This window comes from Heptranchias perlo, chromosome 26, assembly GCF_035084215.1.
Source record: "Heptranchias perlo isolate sHepPer1 chromosome 26, sHepPer1.hap1, whole genome shotgun sequence".
Classification (NCBI taxonomy): domain Eukaryota; kingdom Metazoa; phylum Chordata; class Chondrichthyes; order Hexanchiformes; family Hexanchidae; genus Heptranchias; species Heptranchias perlo.
This window is the reverse complement of record NC_090350.1, coordinates 40573902-40587666: the sequence shown is the minus strand read 5'-3', so window position 1 is coordinate 40587666 and position 13765 is coordinate 40573902. Positions and strand designations below refer to the sequence as shown.

The 13765-nt window shown below is 46.6% G+C and overlaps 1 protein-coding gene across 4 annotated transcripts in view; it reads left to right on the top strand.

Moving 5' to 3' along the window:
* LOC137342725 (arf-GAP with SH3 domain, ANK repeat and PH domain-containing protein 2-like) overlaps window positions 1-13553 on the top strand; it is a 75221-nt gene extending 61668 nt beyond the window's left edge. Inside the window, exons 25-28 of one of the 4 annotated variants that reach the window (XM_068006877.1) lie at window positions 856-917; window positions 6527-6636; window positions 8453-8575; window positions 9863-13553. In XM_068006877.1, the coding sequence (XP_067862978.1) occupies window positions 856-917; window positions 6527-6636; window positions 8453-8575; window positions 9863-9937 (370 nt within the window). In that variant the 3' untranslated portion in view covers window positions 9938-13553. Of the gene's footprint in view, window positions 1-855; window positions 918-1041; window positions 1140-1161; window positions 1397-6526; window positions 6637-8452; window positions 8576-9862 lie in introns of those variants that run through there. The other 3 variants (XM_068006879.1, XM_068006880.1, XM_068006878.1) reach the window with 3 other exon arrangements.
* Window positions 13554-13765: the final 212 nt, after the last annotated feature.

The window sequence follows — 13765 nt, the reverse complement described above, 5'->3', positions numbered from 1 at the left end:
TGCTCCCATCTATAAGCGGCTGGGACCGTGCCCACTCTCAGGGCCGCAGAACCTCATCTGCTGGAAATGGACGTTGGGAAATCGCAGGCTCAGTTTCTCGTCATGAGGTTCTGCTGGGTGATTTTTTTTTTTTTTATTTCGATCGCGCGACTGGTCGCTGCTTTGTGTTTGAGATCCTTGCATTCTTCACACCGCCACCGGGGGCCACCGTCGCAGCGTTGCGCGGTGCTTGACCGGGAGGTCTGAGAGGGGGGCGAGCTGGTTGGAGGCGCTGAGACTCGGGCGTATTTCTAAGTGCTCTGGAAATCTCGTTTCGGGGAATGTAAATGGGGCCCAGCCGTGGTCTTCCACTTGGGACGGGAAGTAACGCCTGGACCACTGCAAAGTCGCCACAATGCAGAATTCATGTCATGCCTCTTGTGACCGCACACACTATTTGACACCGAGCCACATAAGGTGATATTAGGACAAATGACCAAACGCTTGGTCAAAGAGGTAGGTTTTAAGGAGCGACCTAGAGGAGAAAGGTAGAGAGAGAGAGACGGTGAGGTTTAGGGAGGGAATTCCGGAGCTTAGGGCCCAGGCACTCAAGGCACGGCCGCCAATGTTGGAGCGGTGAAAATTGGAGATGTGCGAGAGGCCAGAATTGGAGGAGCGCAGAGACCTCGGAGGGTTGTAGGGCTGGAGGAGGTCAGAGATAGGGAGGGCGCGAGGCCGTGGAGGGATTTGAACGCAAGGATGAGAATTTTGCTGCTGCTGGACCGGGAGCCAATGTAGGTCAGCGAGCACAGTGGGTGATGGGTGAACGGGACTTGGTGTGACTCTTAGAAAATCACCATTTTTAATCTTTTGCAGCCCCAATCGTACAACATTTACCAGAAAACCCAGCGGGGACAAAACGGTAAAGAAACCTAGAGGTATGTCACAAGTTGGACCTGGATATAAACGTATTACAGTAATAATCCAGCCAAATGGGGGCTATGTTGTGGTTTTGTTATTGTAATTCCTATTGAATTCAATGTCTGTTTGCACAAACTGTAGGAAATATCTTCAAGGAATGTGGGCTGGGATAGGAAGATGCACTCAGCGCAACTGCATTAATGTTGCATCCCACAAACCACTGTCTGTTACAAAAGTCTGGTGTCTCGCAATTTGTTACAGCCTCATAACGGAGGAAGAAAGCCAGGCATTTCGTCCCGGCTCCTGCTGACCTGGAGCCTGAAATTTACAAGACCCTTCCAACCTGCAGACCTCCCTCGCCAAACAGCAATTGAACTAGACTTGCATCATTCTTTGTTTACTTAACAGCAATTAGACTTTCGGGCCTTAAAGGGAGTTTGGCTCTGCCTGAGCGGCAGAATAATACATTGTGCGTTATATGGTGTAATATCCCTGTCATTATAAAATTGCTATGAGAAACACCTGGGGAGGTTCGCTCCTGTTATTTTCAAAATCATTGGAGGTGCAAATACACAACAACTCCATTGTAAAAAGAGCGAACTTTTATTTATATAGCGCCTTAGGACGTCCCAAAGCTCTTTACAGCCAATGAAGTACTTTTGATAAATGACCAGATAATCTGTTTTAGTTATGTTGGTTGAGGGATAAATATCGGCCCAGGACGCCAGGTAGAACTCCCTTGCTTTTCTTCGAAACATGGGATCTTTTACATCCACCCGCGAGGGCAGACTGTTTAATGTCTCGTCCGAAAGACGGCACCTCCGACAGTGCAGCACTCCCTCAGTACTGGCGCTGGGAGTGTCAGCCTAGATTATGTGCTCAAGTCTCCGGAGTGGGACTTGAACCCGCGACCTTCTGACTTAGAGGCGAGAGTGCTACCCACTGAGTCACGGCTGACATTTGTAGTAACGCATATACATGCATCACTGGCCTGTTTGAAGACTGTATTTCTTCACACGAGGAGGAAAAATTGATATTAAATTCAGAGATTAAGACAATAGAAACTAAATTTTTAAAGGGGTGCAGGAACAGAGAGACCTGCAAGTTCATGTACACAAATCTTCGAAGATGGCAGGACATGTTAAGAAGGCTGTTTTTTAAAAAAGCCTTAAAATTAGATGCATTGGAGTAAAAAGCGAGGAAGTTATGCTAAACCTTTATGAATCACTTTTATTCTCGGAGTGGTTCTGTGCTGGTGTTCAGTCTTCTTGCTGCGACTAGACAACCAATACAGTGGCATCAATAAATGTTAATGATTATATGAGTACAATGAGTTACACACAGTAACGAGGCAGTAAGATGGATTTTTACCCCAATCCTTTAGCGAGCAGGTGACCACCTGTTGAAACTGTTAGCTCCTGTTCTGCCCTTTTCCCCCCCCCCCACCTTCAGGCAGTTCTTTATACACCCCCAACTCCACGACATCATCCGCCCGCAGCCAATCAGTGATGCTGTAGCCCGTTGAACCCATATACGGACAGGGTTCCATTTTGTTCCTCCCTAACTCTTTCCAGCAGACACGACTTTAAAACAAACTGCAGCGAGACAGTTTAGGATTACACTGCTGCAATAATAATTATAAACAATTTTACAACACCAAGTTATAGTCGAACAAGTTTATTTTAAAATCCACAAGCTTTCGGAGGCTTCCTCCTTCCTCAGGTGAATGTGGAACTGAAATCCTCGAACCCTTCGCATTTATAAATCACAGAACAATGCCTGGTGATTACAGAGAGTCTTTTCAACTGCCCGTTGCCAAGGCAACCAAAGTGTTCAGGCAGATAGGTGTTACCTACAGGCCCACTGAATATACAAACGGCCAGAACTAAAAAACAGATGATGTGGAGATGCCAATTAAAAAAACAGAGCGAGAGAGGTAGAAACATCCGGAAGGAAAAGACAGCAATTGACCCGTTATATTAAAAACGGATAACATTTGTTCGCTGGTGGGGTTACGTGTAGCGTGACATGAACCCAAGATCCCGGTTGAGGCCGTCCTCATGGGTGCGGAACTTGGCTATCAATTTCTGCTCGACGATTTTGCGTTGTCGAGTGTCTCGAAGGCCGCCTTGGAGTACGCTTACCCGAAGGTCGGTGGCTGAATGTCCTTGACTGCTGAAGTGTTCCCCGACTGGGAGGGAACCCTCCTGTCTGGCGATTATTGCGCGGTGTCCGTTCATCCGTTGTCGCAGCGTCTGCATGGTCTCGCCAATGTACCATGCTCCGGGGCATCCTTTCCTGCAGCGTATGAGGTAGACAACGTTGGCCGAGTCACAGGAGTATGAACCATGCACCTGGTGGGTGGTGTCCTCTCGTGTGATGGTGGTATCCGTGTCGATGATCTGGCATGTCTTGCAGAGGTTACCATGGCAGGGTTGTGTGGTGTCGTGGACGCTGTTCTCCTGAAAGCTAGGTAATTTGCTGCGAACGATGGTCTGTTTGAGGTTGGGTGGCTGTTTAAAGGCGAGTAGTGGAGGTGTGGGGATGGCCATAGCGAGGTGTTCGTCGTCATTGATGACATGTTGAAGGCTGCGGAGAACATGGCGTAGTTTCTCCGCTCCGGGGAAGTACTGGACGACGAAGGGTACTCTGTTGGTTGCGTCCCGTGTTAGTCTTCTGAGGAGGTCTATGCGATTTTTCGCTGTGGCCCGTCGGAACTGTCGATCGATGAGTCGAGCGTCATATCCCGTTCTTACTAGGGCGTCTTTCAGCGTCTGTAGGTGTCCATCACGTTCCTCCTCGTCTGAGCAGACCCTGTGTATTCGCAGGGCCTGCCCATAGGGGATGGCCTCTTTGACGTGGTTAGGGTGGGAGCTGGAAAAGTGGAGCATCGTGAGGTTGTCCGTGGGCTTGCGGTAGAGTGAGGTGCTGAGGTGCCCATCAAAGACGAGCACCTCACTCTACCGCAAGCCCACGGACAACCTCATGATGCTCCACTTTTCCAGCTCCCACCCTAACCACGTCAAAGAGGCCATCCCCTATGGGCAGGCCCTGCGAATACACAGGGTCTGCTCAGACGAGGAGGAACGTGATGGACACCTACAGACGCTGAAAGACGCCCTAGTAAGAACGGGATATGACGCTCGACTCATCGATCGACAGTTCCGACGGGCCACAGCGAAAAATCGCATAGACCTCCTCAGAAGACTAACACGGGACGCAACCAACAGAGTACCCTTTGTCGTCCAGTACTTCCCCGGAGCGGAGAAACTACGCCATGTTCTCCGCAGCCTTCAACATGTCATCAATGACGACGAACACCTCGCTATGGCCATCCCCACACCTCCACTACTCGCCTTTAAACAGCCACCCAACCTCAAACAGACCATCGTCCCAGCAAATTACCCAGCTTTCAGGAGTCATGATGTGGAGATGCCGGTGATGGACTGGGGTTGACAATTGTAAACAATTTTACAACACCAAGTTATAGTCCAGCAATTTTATTTTAAATTCACAAGCTTTCGGAGGCTACCTCCTTCCTCAGGTGAACGATGTGGAAATTTCAAGGATTTCATTTTCACATCGTTCACCTGAGGAAGGAGGTAGCCTCTGAAAGCTTGTGAATTTAAAATAATATTGCTGGACCAAAACTTGGTGTTGTAAAATTGTTTACAGCTTTCAGGAGAACAGCGTCCACGACACCACACAACCCTGCCATGGTAACCTCTGCAAGACATGCCAGATCATCGACACGGATACCACCATCACACGAGAGGACACCACCCACCAAGTGCATGGTTTATACTCCTGTGACTCGGCCAACGTTGTCTACCTCATACGTTGCAGGAAAGGATGCCCCGGAGTATGGTACATTGGCGAGACCATGCAGACACTGCGACAACAGATGAACGGACACCGCGCAATAATCGCCAGACAGGAGGGTTCCCTCCCAGTCGGGGAACACTTCAGCAGTCAAGGACATTCAGCCACCGACCTTCGGGTAAGCGTACTCCAAGGCGGCCTTCGAGACACTCGACAACGCAAAATCGTCGAGCAGAAATTGATAGCCAAGTTCTGCACCCATGAGGACAGCCTCAACTGGGATCTTGGGTTCATGTCACGCTACACGTTACCCCACCAGCGAACAAATGTTATCCGTTTTTAATATAACGGGTCAATTGCTGTCTTTTCCTTCCGGATGTTTCTATGTTTCTACCTCTCTCGCTCTTTTTTTTTAATTGGCATCTCCACATCATCTGTTTTCTTTTTAGTTCTGGCCATTTGTATATTCGGTGGGCCTGTAGGTAACACCTATCTGCCTGAACACTTTGGTTGCCTTGGCAACGGGCAGTTGAAAAGACTCTCTGTAATCACCAGGCATAGTTCTGTGATTTTATAAATGCGAAGGGTTCGAGGATTTCAGTTCCACATTCACCTGAGGAAGGAGGAAGCCTCCGAAAGCTTGTGGATTTTAAAATAAACTTGTTGGACTATAACTTGGTGTTGTAAAATTATTTACAATTGTCAACCCCAGTCCATCACCGGCATCTCCGCATCATGGCTCCAATAATAATTGGAGACATTCCCTTAACAATCAGTATCAGACAGTGCATCAAGTAGGGAGCTGGTAAGATACAGTCCAGATGAATCGGGCAGTCCACGAGGTGGCGTTTGTAAGCTGGCAGGAGATGCATTATGTGAAGTTTTATTCCTTTTTATAATAAAAAAAAATTAATCTTTGACTTCAATGACTTCCCCCCCCCCCCTCAGAGAAAAAAAGCAAAAACTTTCGAACCACACTTGGAGTATTGTGCACAGTTCTGGTCTCCATATTATAGAGGCATTGGAGAAGGTGCAAAAAAGATTCACAAGGATGATACCAGAACTGAGAGGATATACTTATCAGGAAAGGCTGAACGGGCTGAGACTCTTTTCTTTAGAAAAGGGAAGGCTGAGGGGTGACCTGATCGAGGTCTTTAAGATAATGAAAGGGTTCGCAAGGGTAGACTTAGAGAAAATGTTTCCATTTGTGGGGGAGACCAAAACTAGAGGTCATAAATATAAGATAGTCACTAATAAATCCAATAGGGAATTCAGGAGAAACTTCTTTACCCAGAGAGTGGTGAGAATGTGGAACTCGCTACCACAAGGAGCATTTGCGGCAAATAGCACATACATTTAAGGGGAAGCTAAATAAGCACAAGAGGGAGAAAGGAATAGAAGGTCATCCTGGTAGGGTGAAATGAAGTAGGGTGGAAAGAGGCTTGTGTGGAGCATAAACGCTGGCATAGACCAGTTGGGCCGAATGGCCTGTTTCTGTGCTGTAGTTTCGATGTAAGCACAGTCCGAGAGACCACCTGACCAATGATGCACCATTTAGTTGTTTAAATCTCGTCTGATCTCGGAAGGTAAACAGAGTCAGGCCTGGTTAGTATTTTGACGGGAGACCACCTGAGAATGCCAGGTTCAGTCAGCTATTCTGGGGGTACGAGGAAAGAGCAGGTCGGGGGGGGGAGTGGGACTACTTTGGATAGCTCTTTCAAAAGAGGCAGGATGGGACGAATGGCCTCCTTCTGTGCTGTATGATTCTATGATAATAAATGAGATTCCCATTTTCCAAAAACAGGAGAAAACCCCTCGCCAACAGACTCATCTTCTGGAAGCAGAGAAGATGTCTACATTGTCCCGGTGAGCTCCAAACCAATCCCCGTGCCACTGCCGAGGAAGTCTGTTGGGGTGAGTTGATGGCGGTCTTGTCCTGTGTAAGTGTGACTGCAGAGGAAGTGTCAAATCATAATGTCCTGGCACAGACCAAGGCCATTCGTTCCATCGAGTCTGTGCTGGTGTTTCTCTCTATGAGCCACGTGGTCTAATACCATTCTCATCCCCGCACCCTTCAATATTATTCTTTTTTCGAGCAACTAATTCCGTTTTAGCAGAATTCATGAACTCTGTTTTTGTGGCAGAGAATTCCACATTCGAACCATGCTCAGTTCAAAGAAATATTTTTGTAACATCTTTTTAATCCTTTTAGTGATTTTTACATTAAATTTGTGCTCTCCTCACCATCTCGGTGGAAATGTCCATCACTATTTACCTGATGGTTTTGAACACCTCTCCAGACCAGTCACATCTTAACTTTCCTGCCTCTAATGGAAATAAACCCCAAAGTCTTTCCACAGCTCTAACCCCTCATCCCTGGTACCCCATGCTGCAGCTATTCCATTGCTTTCACAGCATGTGTCAGCCGTGGCTCAGTGGGTAGCATTCTCACCTCTGAGTCAAAGGAAAGTGGGTTCGAGCCTCACTCCAGAGACTTGAGCACAAAAATCTAGGCTGACTCTCCAGTACAGCACTGAGGGAGTGCTGCACTGTCGGACTGTCTATTTGGTTAGAGTTGAGAAACAATAGAGGTGCCATTATACAACTCAGTGTATTCTATAGGCCACCAGCTAGTGGGAAGGATATAGAGGAGCAAATTTGCAGGGAAATTACAGAGAGGTGCAAGAACTACAGAGTAGTGATAATGGGGGACTTCAACTATCCTAATATAGACTGGGATAGTAATAGTGTAAAGGGCAGAGAGGGGGAGGAATTTCTGAAGATGAGACGTTAAATCGAGGTCCCGTCTGCCCTCTCGGGTGGACGTAAAAGATCCCATGATACTATTTCGAAGAAGGAGTTCTCCCCGGTGTTCTGGACAATATTTATCCCTCAACCAACTTTGCGAAAACAGATTACCTGGTCGTTATCACCAATTGTTTTTCTTGCTTGCTTTCTCGCTCGCTCGCTCTTCCCCCACCCCCCCGGCCCACATTGGGATGCCCAAAAGTGCACACGGCGCCTCTCTCTCCCTGAGCAGCACATCAACGTACAAGCAGGGAGCCCGAGGGCACGACAGGGTCACAAGTATGTGCATGGCTGAAGTCATCGTAAAGCCACCTGCTTGTTTGCCCAGCAAATTCCAGCGCATGGGGTTTAGGAGCCCTCTGAAGTGCAAGAACACCTGTCCGGTTGCGGTAGTGCAGTGATTACGTAGTGCAGAAGCCTGGACTAATAATCCAGAGGAATGTGAGTTCACATCCCACCATGGGCAGTTTGAGAGTTTGAATTCAGTTTTAAAAGTAAAATAAACTGGAAATAAAAAAACTGGTATCAGTAAAAGTGACCATGAAGCTGTTGGATTGTCGTAAGATCCTAACTGGTTCACTAATGTCCTTTTAGGGAAGGAAACCTGCTGCCTTTAACTGGTCTGGTCCATATGTGACTCCAGTCCCACACCAACATGGTTGACTCTTAACTGCCCTCTGAAGTGGCCCAGCAAACCATTCAGTTGTATCAAACTTCTTGCAATGGTTCAAGAAGAAGACCCATCACCACCTTCTCTGGGCAACTAGAGGATGGGCAATAAATGCCACGATGCCCATATCCCGAGACCGAATAATTCTGATTTTCAAAAAAAAAACCCTTACGATCTTGTGTAGCAGAAGATGTGGCATCTCTGGATGCGGGAGAGATGCCTTGTTTAAAGTGCCCGTGTTCGCATCCGCAGGTGAAGCCAAAGCAGAGGAGAGTTAAGGCGATCCTGGACTGTCGAGCGGACAAACCCGATGAGCTGACTTTCACCAAGGGGCAGGTCATTGTTGTGACGGGAGAAGAAGATTCATTTTGGTGGGTGAGTATCTGGTTTTATCACCTTTTTTAAAAAAAAAACTCTTCCTGCTGCTAAATAATCTTTTGCAGCTTCCCACGTACAGTCAGGACAGATCTGAGCTGGGGGAGCAAATACCCTTAATTTGAGGGAGGTTCACCTTTCACCCTGGCTTCCTTACTACAACAACTTGCATTTATATAGCGTCTTTAACGTGGTGAAACGTTCAAGGGGGTGAATGGGAAATAAAATTTGACGCCGAGCCGCATAAGGAGGTATTGGGACAAAGCTCGGTCAAAGAGGTAGGTTTTGAAGAGCGCATTAAAGGAGGAGAGAGAGGCGGAGAGGTTTAGGGGAGATAGTCCAGAGCTTAGGGCCCAGGCAGCTGAAGGCATGCCCGTTAATGGTGGAGCGATGAAAATCGGGGATGTGCAAGAAGCAAGAATTGGAGGCTAATTATCTTGTAACTAGAAAGAAAGAACTTGCATTTCTATAGCGCCTTTCATGACCTCAGGATGTTCCAAAGTGCTTTACAGCCAATGAAATACTTTTGAAGTGTAGTCACTGTTGTAATGTAGGAAACATGGCAGCCAATTTGCGCACAGCAAGATCCCACAAACAGCAATGTGATAATGACCAGATAATCTGTTTTAGTGATTTTTGGTTGAGGGATAAATATTGGCCAGGACACCGGGGAGAACTCCCCTAGTCGTCTTCGAAATAGTGCCGTGGGATCTTTTACATCCACCTAAGAGGGCAGATGGGGCCTCGGTTTAACGTCTCATCCGAAAGCTGGATTGTTAGTTCCTCCCTCCTGGACTTTAGCTGGGGTGTGACTGCAATGTGCCGAAGTGGCCATTCCTTCATGTGTGAGCCTTGATGGCGAGTGTCAGCAGGCTATTCAACTGTGAAATACAGACCAGCTCACAGCTACCTATGTGATAATGATCATGAGCAGGACCCCTGGGTGTTTTTTTTTTCCCCTCTTCTCATTTTGTTTACCTTTCCAGGCTCAGGGCACTGAGGCCAATTTTGCCCTCCCTACTGCCGCCCTCGTTGAGGATGGTCAGTCCAGCATGCACTGGGAACCGAGCCTTGAACCTCTAGGTCTGGATAACTCCGTGCTAAACCAGACCGTGCTTTAATCCCGATAGATTGTGCAGAAGTTACTGTCATTGGAACTATTTCAGGCAAAGGCCAACAGACACAAGCAGCATGGCAGTGACTCTCCAACTCTTCGTAAGGCAGTAATGAATTCCACGTTCGCAGTTGTAACTAATTTTAATTGCTCGAATCTGCACCTTTTCACAGGTTGGACACATTGAAGGAGACAAGTCACGGTCAGGCGCCTTCCCAGTCGATTATGTCCACCTCTTATCCGAATGACGGGTTCGTGGGAGCCAATAGTCGTAACCGCCTCTAATGGAAGGAGTTTTGAGACCTGTTGACTTTGTGAACTGCACCCAAAGCCCTTCTGTAAGCTTGGGTTTCTTGGGTCAGACTGGGACAATACTGGATGTCCGTCCTCAGCTTCCTCGGAATGCCAGCCTGGCTATTGAGTTTCAGTCTTATTGCAAGACGCCCTTGGGGTCTTCAGGAAGATCCCATTGTTATTGCTATCATTGGAGACTCATGGATATTCCAACTGAGTTTGAATCAGACTTTTGGAACTGTTTCTGTTCTGGATGTTCCTGACCCTGCAGTAACGTGTCTTGTTTTAGTATTTCTCAGCTATTCCTTTCGTGTATCTGAATTTCATGATTTTATGAAATGGTCATGGGCCAATTGATTATGGGTTGGCACAGCTGAACAGGCCATATAGTGTCTAGTCTGAGCAATACATTCCATAGGGGTGGACCAGGCACTAAACAAAGGATGATGGGGAATGTTTTAGAATACAGGAGCTTTGAAGTTTGCATTGAGTGAGGGCCCTGAAGGATGACCCACGCTTTGTGCATTTAGTAATGTAGGACAGATGCAGGTTCCATGCACCCAGGGTTGGATTAGACAGGGGAACGTACATTGTAGGGATGGTATGTTTATTGCACAGATTGAATTACAATATAGGGGCCCTGTATTAGATGAGGGGAAGGGGGAGGGTCTAGCAGTATATGGACTGAATGTTTATTGCACGGTAAGAATAGGAGGGGCTGAAATATAGGAAAACTAAATATATCTAAAAGTCACATTTTTAATACTGTCCACTGACTTATCGAAGATCTCAACTACACTACAATCAATGTCTGTTGCGAGCTATAGGAGCCTTACAGAAGTTAAAGGTGTTTGGAGCAGCTCAGTGCTTCTTAGTAAGAAAGTAAGACAAGGAGACGGCCACACACGTATGTGTGTATATATACTCACCAACTCACTCTCACTCTTTCTCACACACTTTCTGACTGGTATTCCTGGAGGTTTCATCACATGACTTCCCATCTCCAACTGCTCTCTTTCTCCCTCCCCCAAATTGGTCGCCCGATATGTCCAATCTCGCAGTGCCCCGCCTTCCCATGGCCAATCAAATGTGAAGAGCGTCTTCGTTACCTGATTGACTGACATGTCAAGAGTCATCCAAACAGCCATTTTTCCTTTACGCCAACATTTTTATGACTAATACACAAAAGTGTTGAAAGAAGATTTTTTTTTAATGCCTCTGTGATTTTTCTCCCTGGATGTTGCTCCCAGCAGTGTCCTGGAGATTAATCTTCAATTCCTGGCAATCCTGGAGGGTTGGTCACCCTTAACCTGCACACATGTGCAAACACACCACTCTTTTTTAAAAAAAAAATCCTGCTTTTAAATAGAACCCTTCTGATTGATTCCCATCAGCTGTACACACAAGGACACTTTTTGATCATTTTGACTTTGGGAGAATGCCAGTGTCATCTTTATATCCAATAAGTTTTGTTTATGTCTATTTGAAGAACCTAGCTAGAGGTGACTGAAGGAATCGCTGCAATGTCTCCCTTTTAGAATGTTCTAGAAAGATCAAATCGGCAACATTTAAATAAATATTGTCAAAATATTGCTTTCTGTGGAGTTATAAAATGACGGGTGAAGAGGGGGAGGAGGTCTGGCTGATGGGATGGGATGGGGGGTTGGGTTGGGTGGAGTGGAGTGGGAGCAGAGGAGTGTCGTCACCCAGCTTCTTGCAATCTCAATTCCTAAATGTCAGGGTCAGGCAATGATCGGGAGAGCTGCTCAGTAAAAGCTCTTTCTTTTCCTCCCCAAGTTGAGCAAATTATCACAATCAGGTCTGAGGCAAGATTTCCTCTGAGTGCGGTTTGTAGCAAAATCGTAAAGGCATTTGTAATTTTGCCACTCCCCGTCGCGAATGGTTTAAATTTTGGCCTATTTCCCTTCCAAGGACAACCCTGTTCAAAGGTGTTTTGAGGAGTGGGCTATCGTCTGTGTTGACACACAGAATGAGAAAAACTGGTCACGGGTAAGTGATCTTTTTCTGATGAGCTCTGTTGTTAAAATATCTTACAAGGAAGCAACAGGAGAATATTTTAACACTGCCATGTACTGGGCTGAGACATACAATACCATGCACCATGTGCCTGAATTGGAGAGTGTTTGAATCCAGTGACACAGGGAGGGAGCTGACAAAGACTGACGTAATGACTTAATAAAATCTATTAAATTGTTACCACAGCATGAGGTAACTCCCTATTTCTTAAAACTAGCAACTAGTATTTATCTGGATAGCACTTGTTTGCTCGTACACTCATTCTGTATTTAATTCTGGCCTCTTGCGCATCCCCGATTTCCTTCACTCCACCATTGGCGGCCGTGCCTTCAGCTGCCTCGGCCCTAAGCTCTGGAATTCCCTCCCTAAACCCCTCTACCTCTCTCTCCTCCTTTAAGACGCTCCTTAAAACCTACCTCTTTGACCAAGCTTTTGGTCACCTGTCCTAATATCTCCTCATGTGGCTCAGTGTCAAATTTTTGTCTGATAATCGCTCCTGTGAAGCGCCTTGGGATGTTTTTCTATGTTAAAGGCGCTATATAAATGCAAGTTGAATATTGCGGAGGAAGATTTGGGGACCCAATCCCACAGTGTTCTGCAGCACTAGAATATAAACTAAACGCTGGATTTGTAAAGTGAGTTGCTTAAATTACATTTAGGTCCAGAGTTATTTTATGCTGTAATTTCTTCCACAGACTGTATTAAGTGATACATTTAATGTGCGCTTTTTACACTTTTTTTAATAAATATTGCAAAGCTGGTGAAACGGGGGACTAATGGATAACCTTGGGAGTTTGTGCATTGCGTGCCTTACCACTGCCCTCTCTGGTGATTGGGATGTAGGTTTTGTTTCAATTTTCCTCCCTTTCCTGCTCGCAGTATCCACGTGTTGTGAGCTGGACTTTCTGGGGAGACTGTAAGAGCAGAAAGGGGAAGGGATAAGGCACGTCGACCTGGCCCATTCCTGCCATCATCCTGCGAGTTTTTAAAAAAAAATTAATTCTCTGGATGTGGGCATCGCTGGCATTTATTGCCCTAAGTCGCCCTTGAGAAGGTGGTGGTGAGCCGCCGCCTTGAACCGCTGCAGTCCGTGTGGTGAAGGTTCTCCCACAGTGCTATTAGGGAGGGAGTTCCAGGATTTTTGACCCAGCGACGATGAGTTTCTGAGTCGCTGTGTCTGAGGCCTCGGAGCAAGTTGTCTGGCTGCCCTGTTTCAAAGTGAGTTACTGCCTCCTTGTAACTGTTTCTTCCCCCCCCCCCCCCCCCCCCTCCGGCCATACTGTTCTGTACATGATATGGTTTGTCAGCAATTGCCAACTGGCCTGTGTCTGTACGATGCTGTATATAAATTGTTCTGGTTATGTGACTCTATTTTGACATATGATCATGTCCTGAATGTGAGGTAGGTTTAAATGTATAGTCATTTGTTACCTATATTTGCAGAATGTTAATTAAGTAATAGACATGTTCAGGAACTGAAGATGAGAAGTGATTTCCATGCCCTTTTAATTAAAAGGATTTGGTTCGCACTTTTTAAGTTGTACTGAGAGATTCTGTAAATACTCTAAGTTGCTCCTCAATTTAATGGGGAAACAGTGGGGGGTGAGTGGGGTTAATTGGATAGCTCTTTCAAAAGAGCCGGCACAGACACAATGGGCTGAATGGCCTCCTTCTGTATGATCCTGATTCTATGATGGAAGGAGAACCATTACCCTTGAAAGGGGGTGAATTTGTCTCCATCCGTC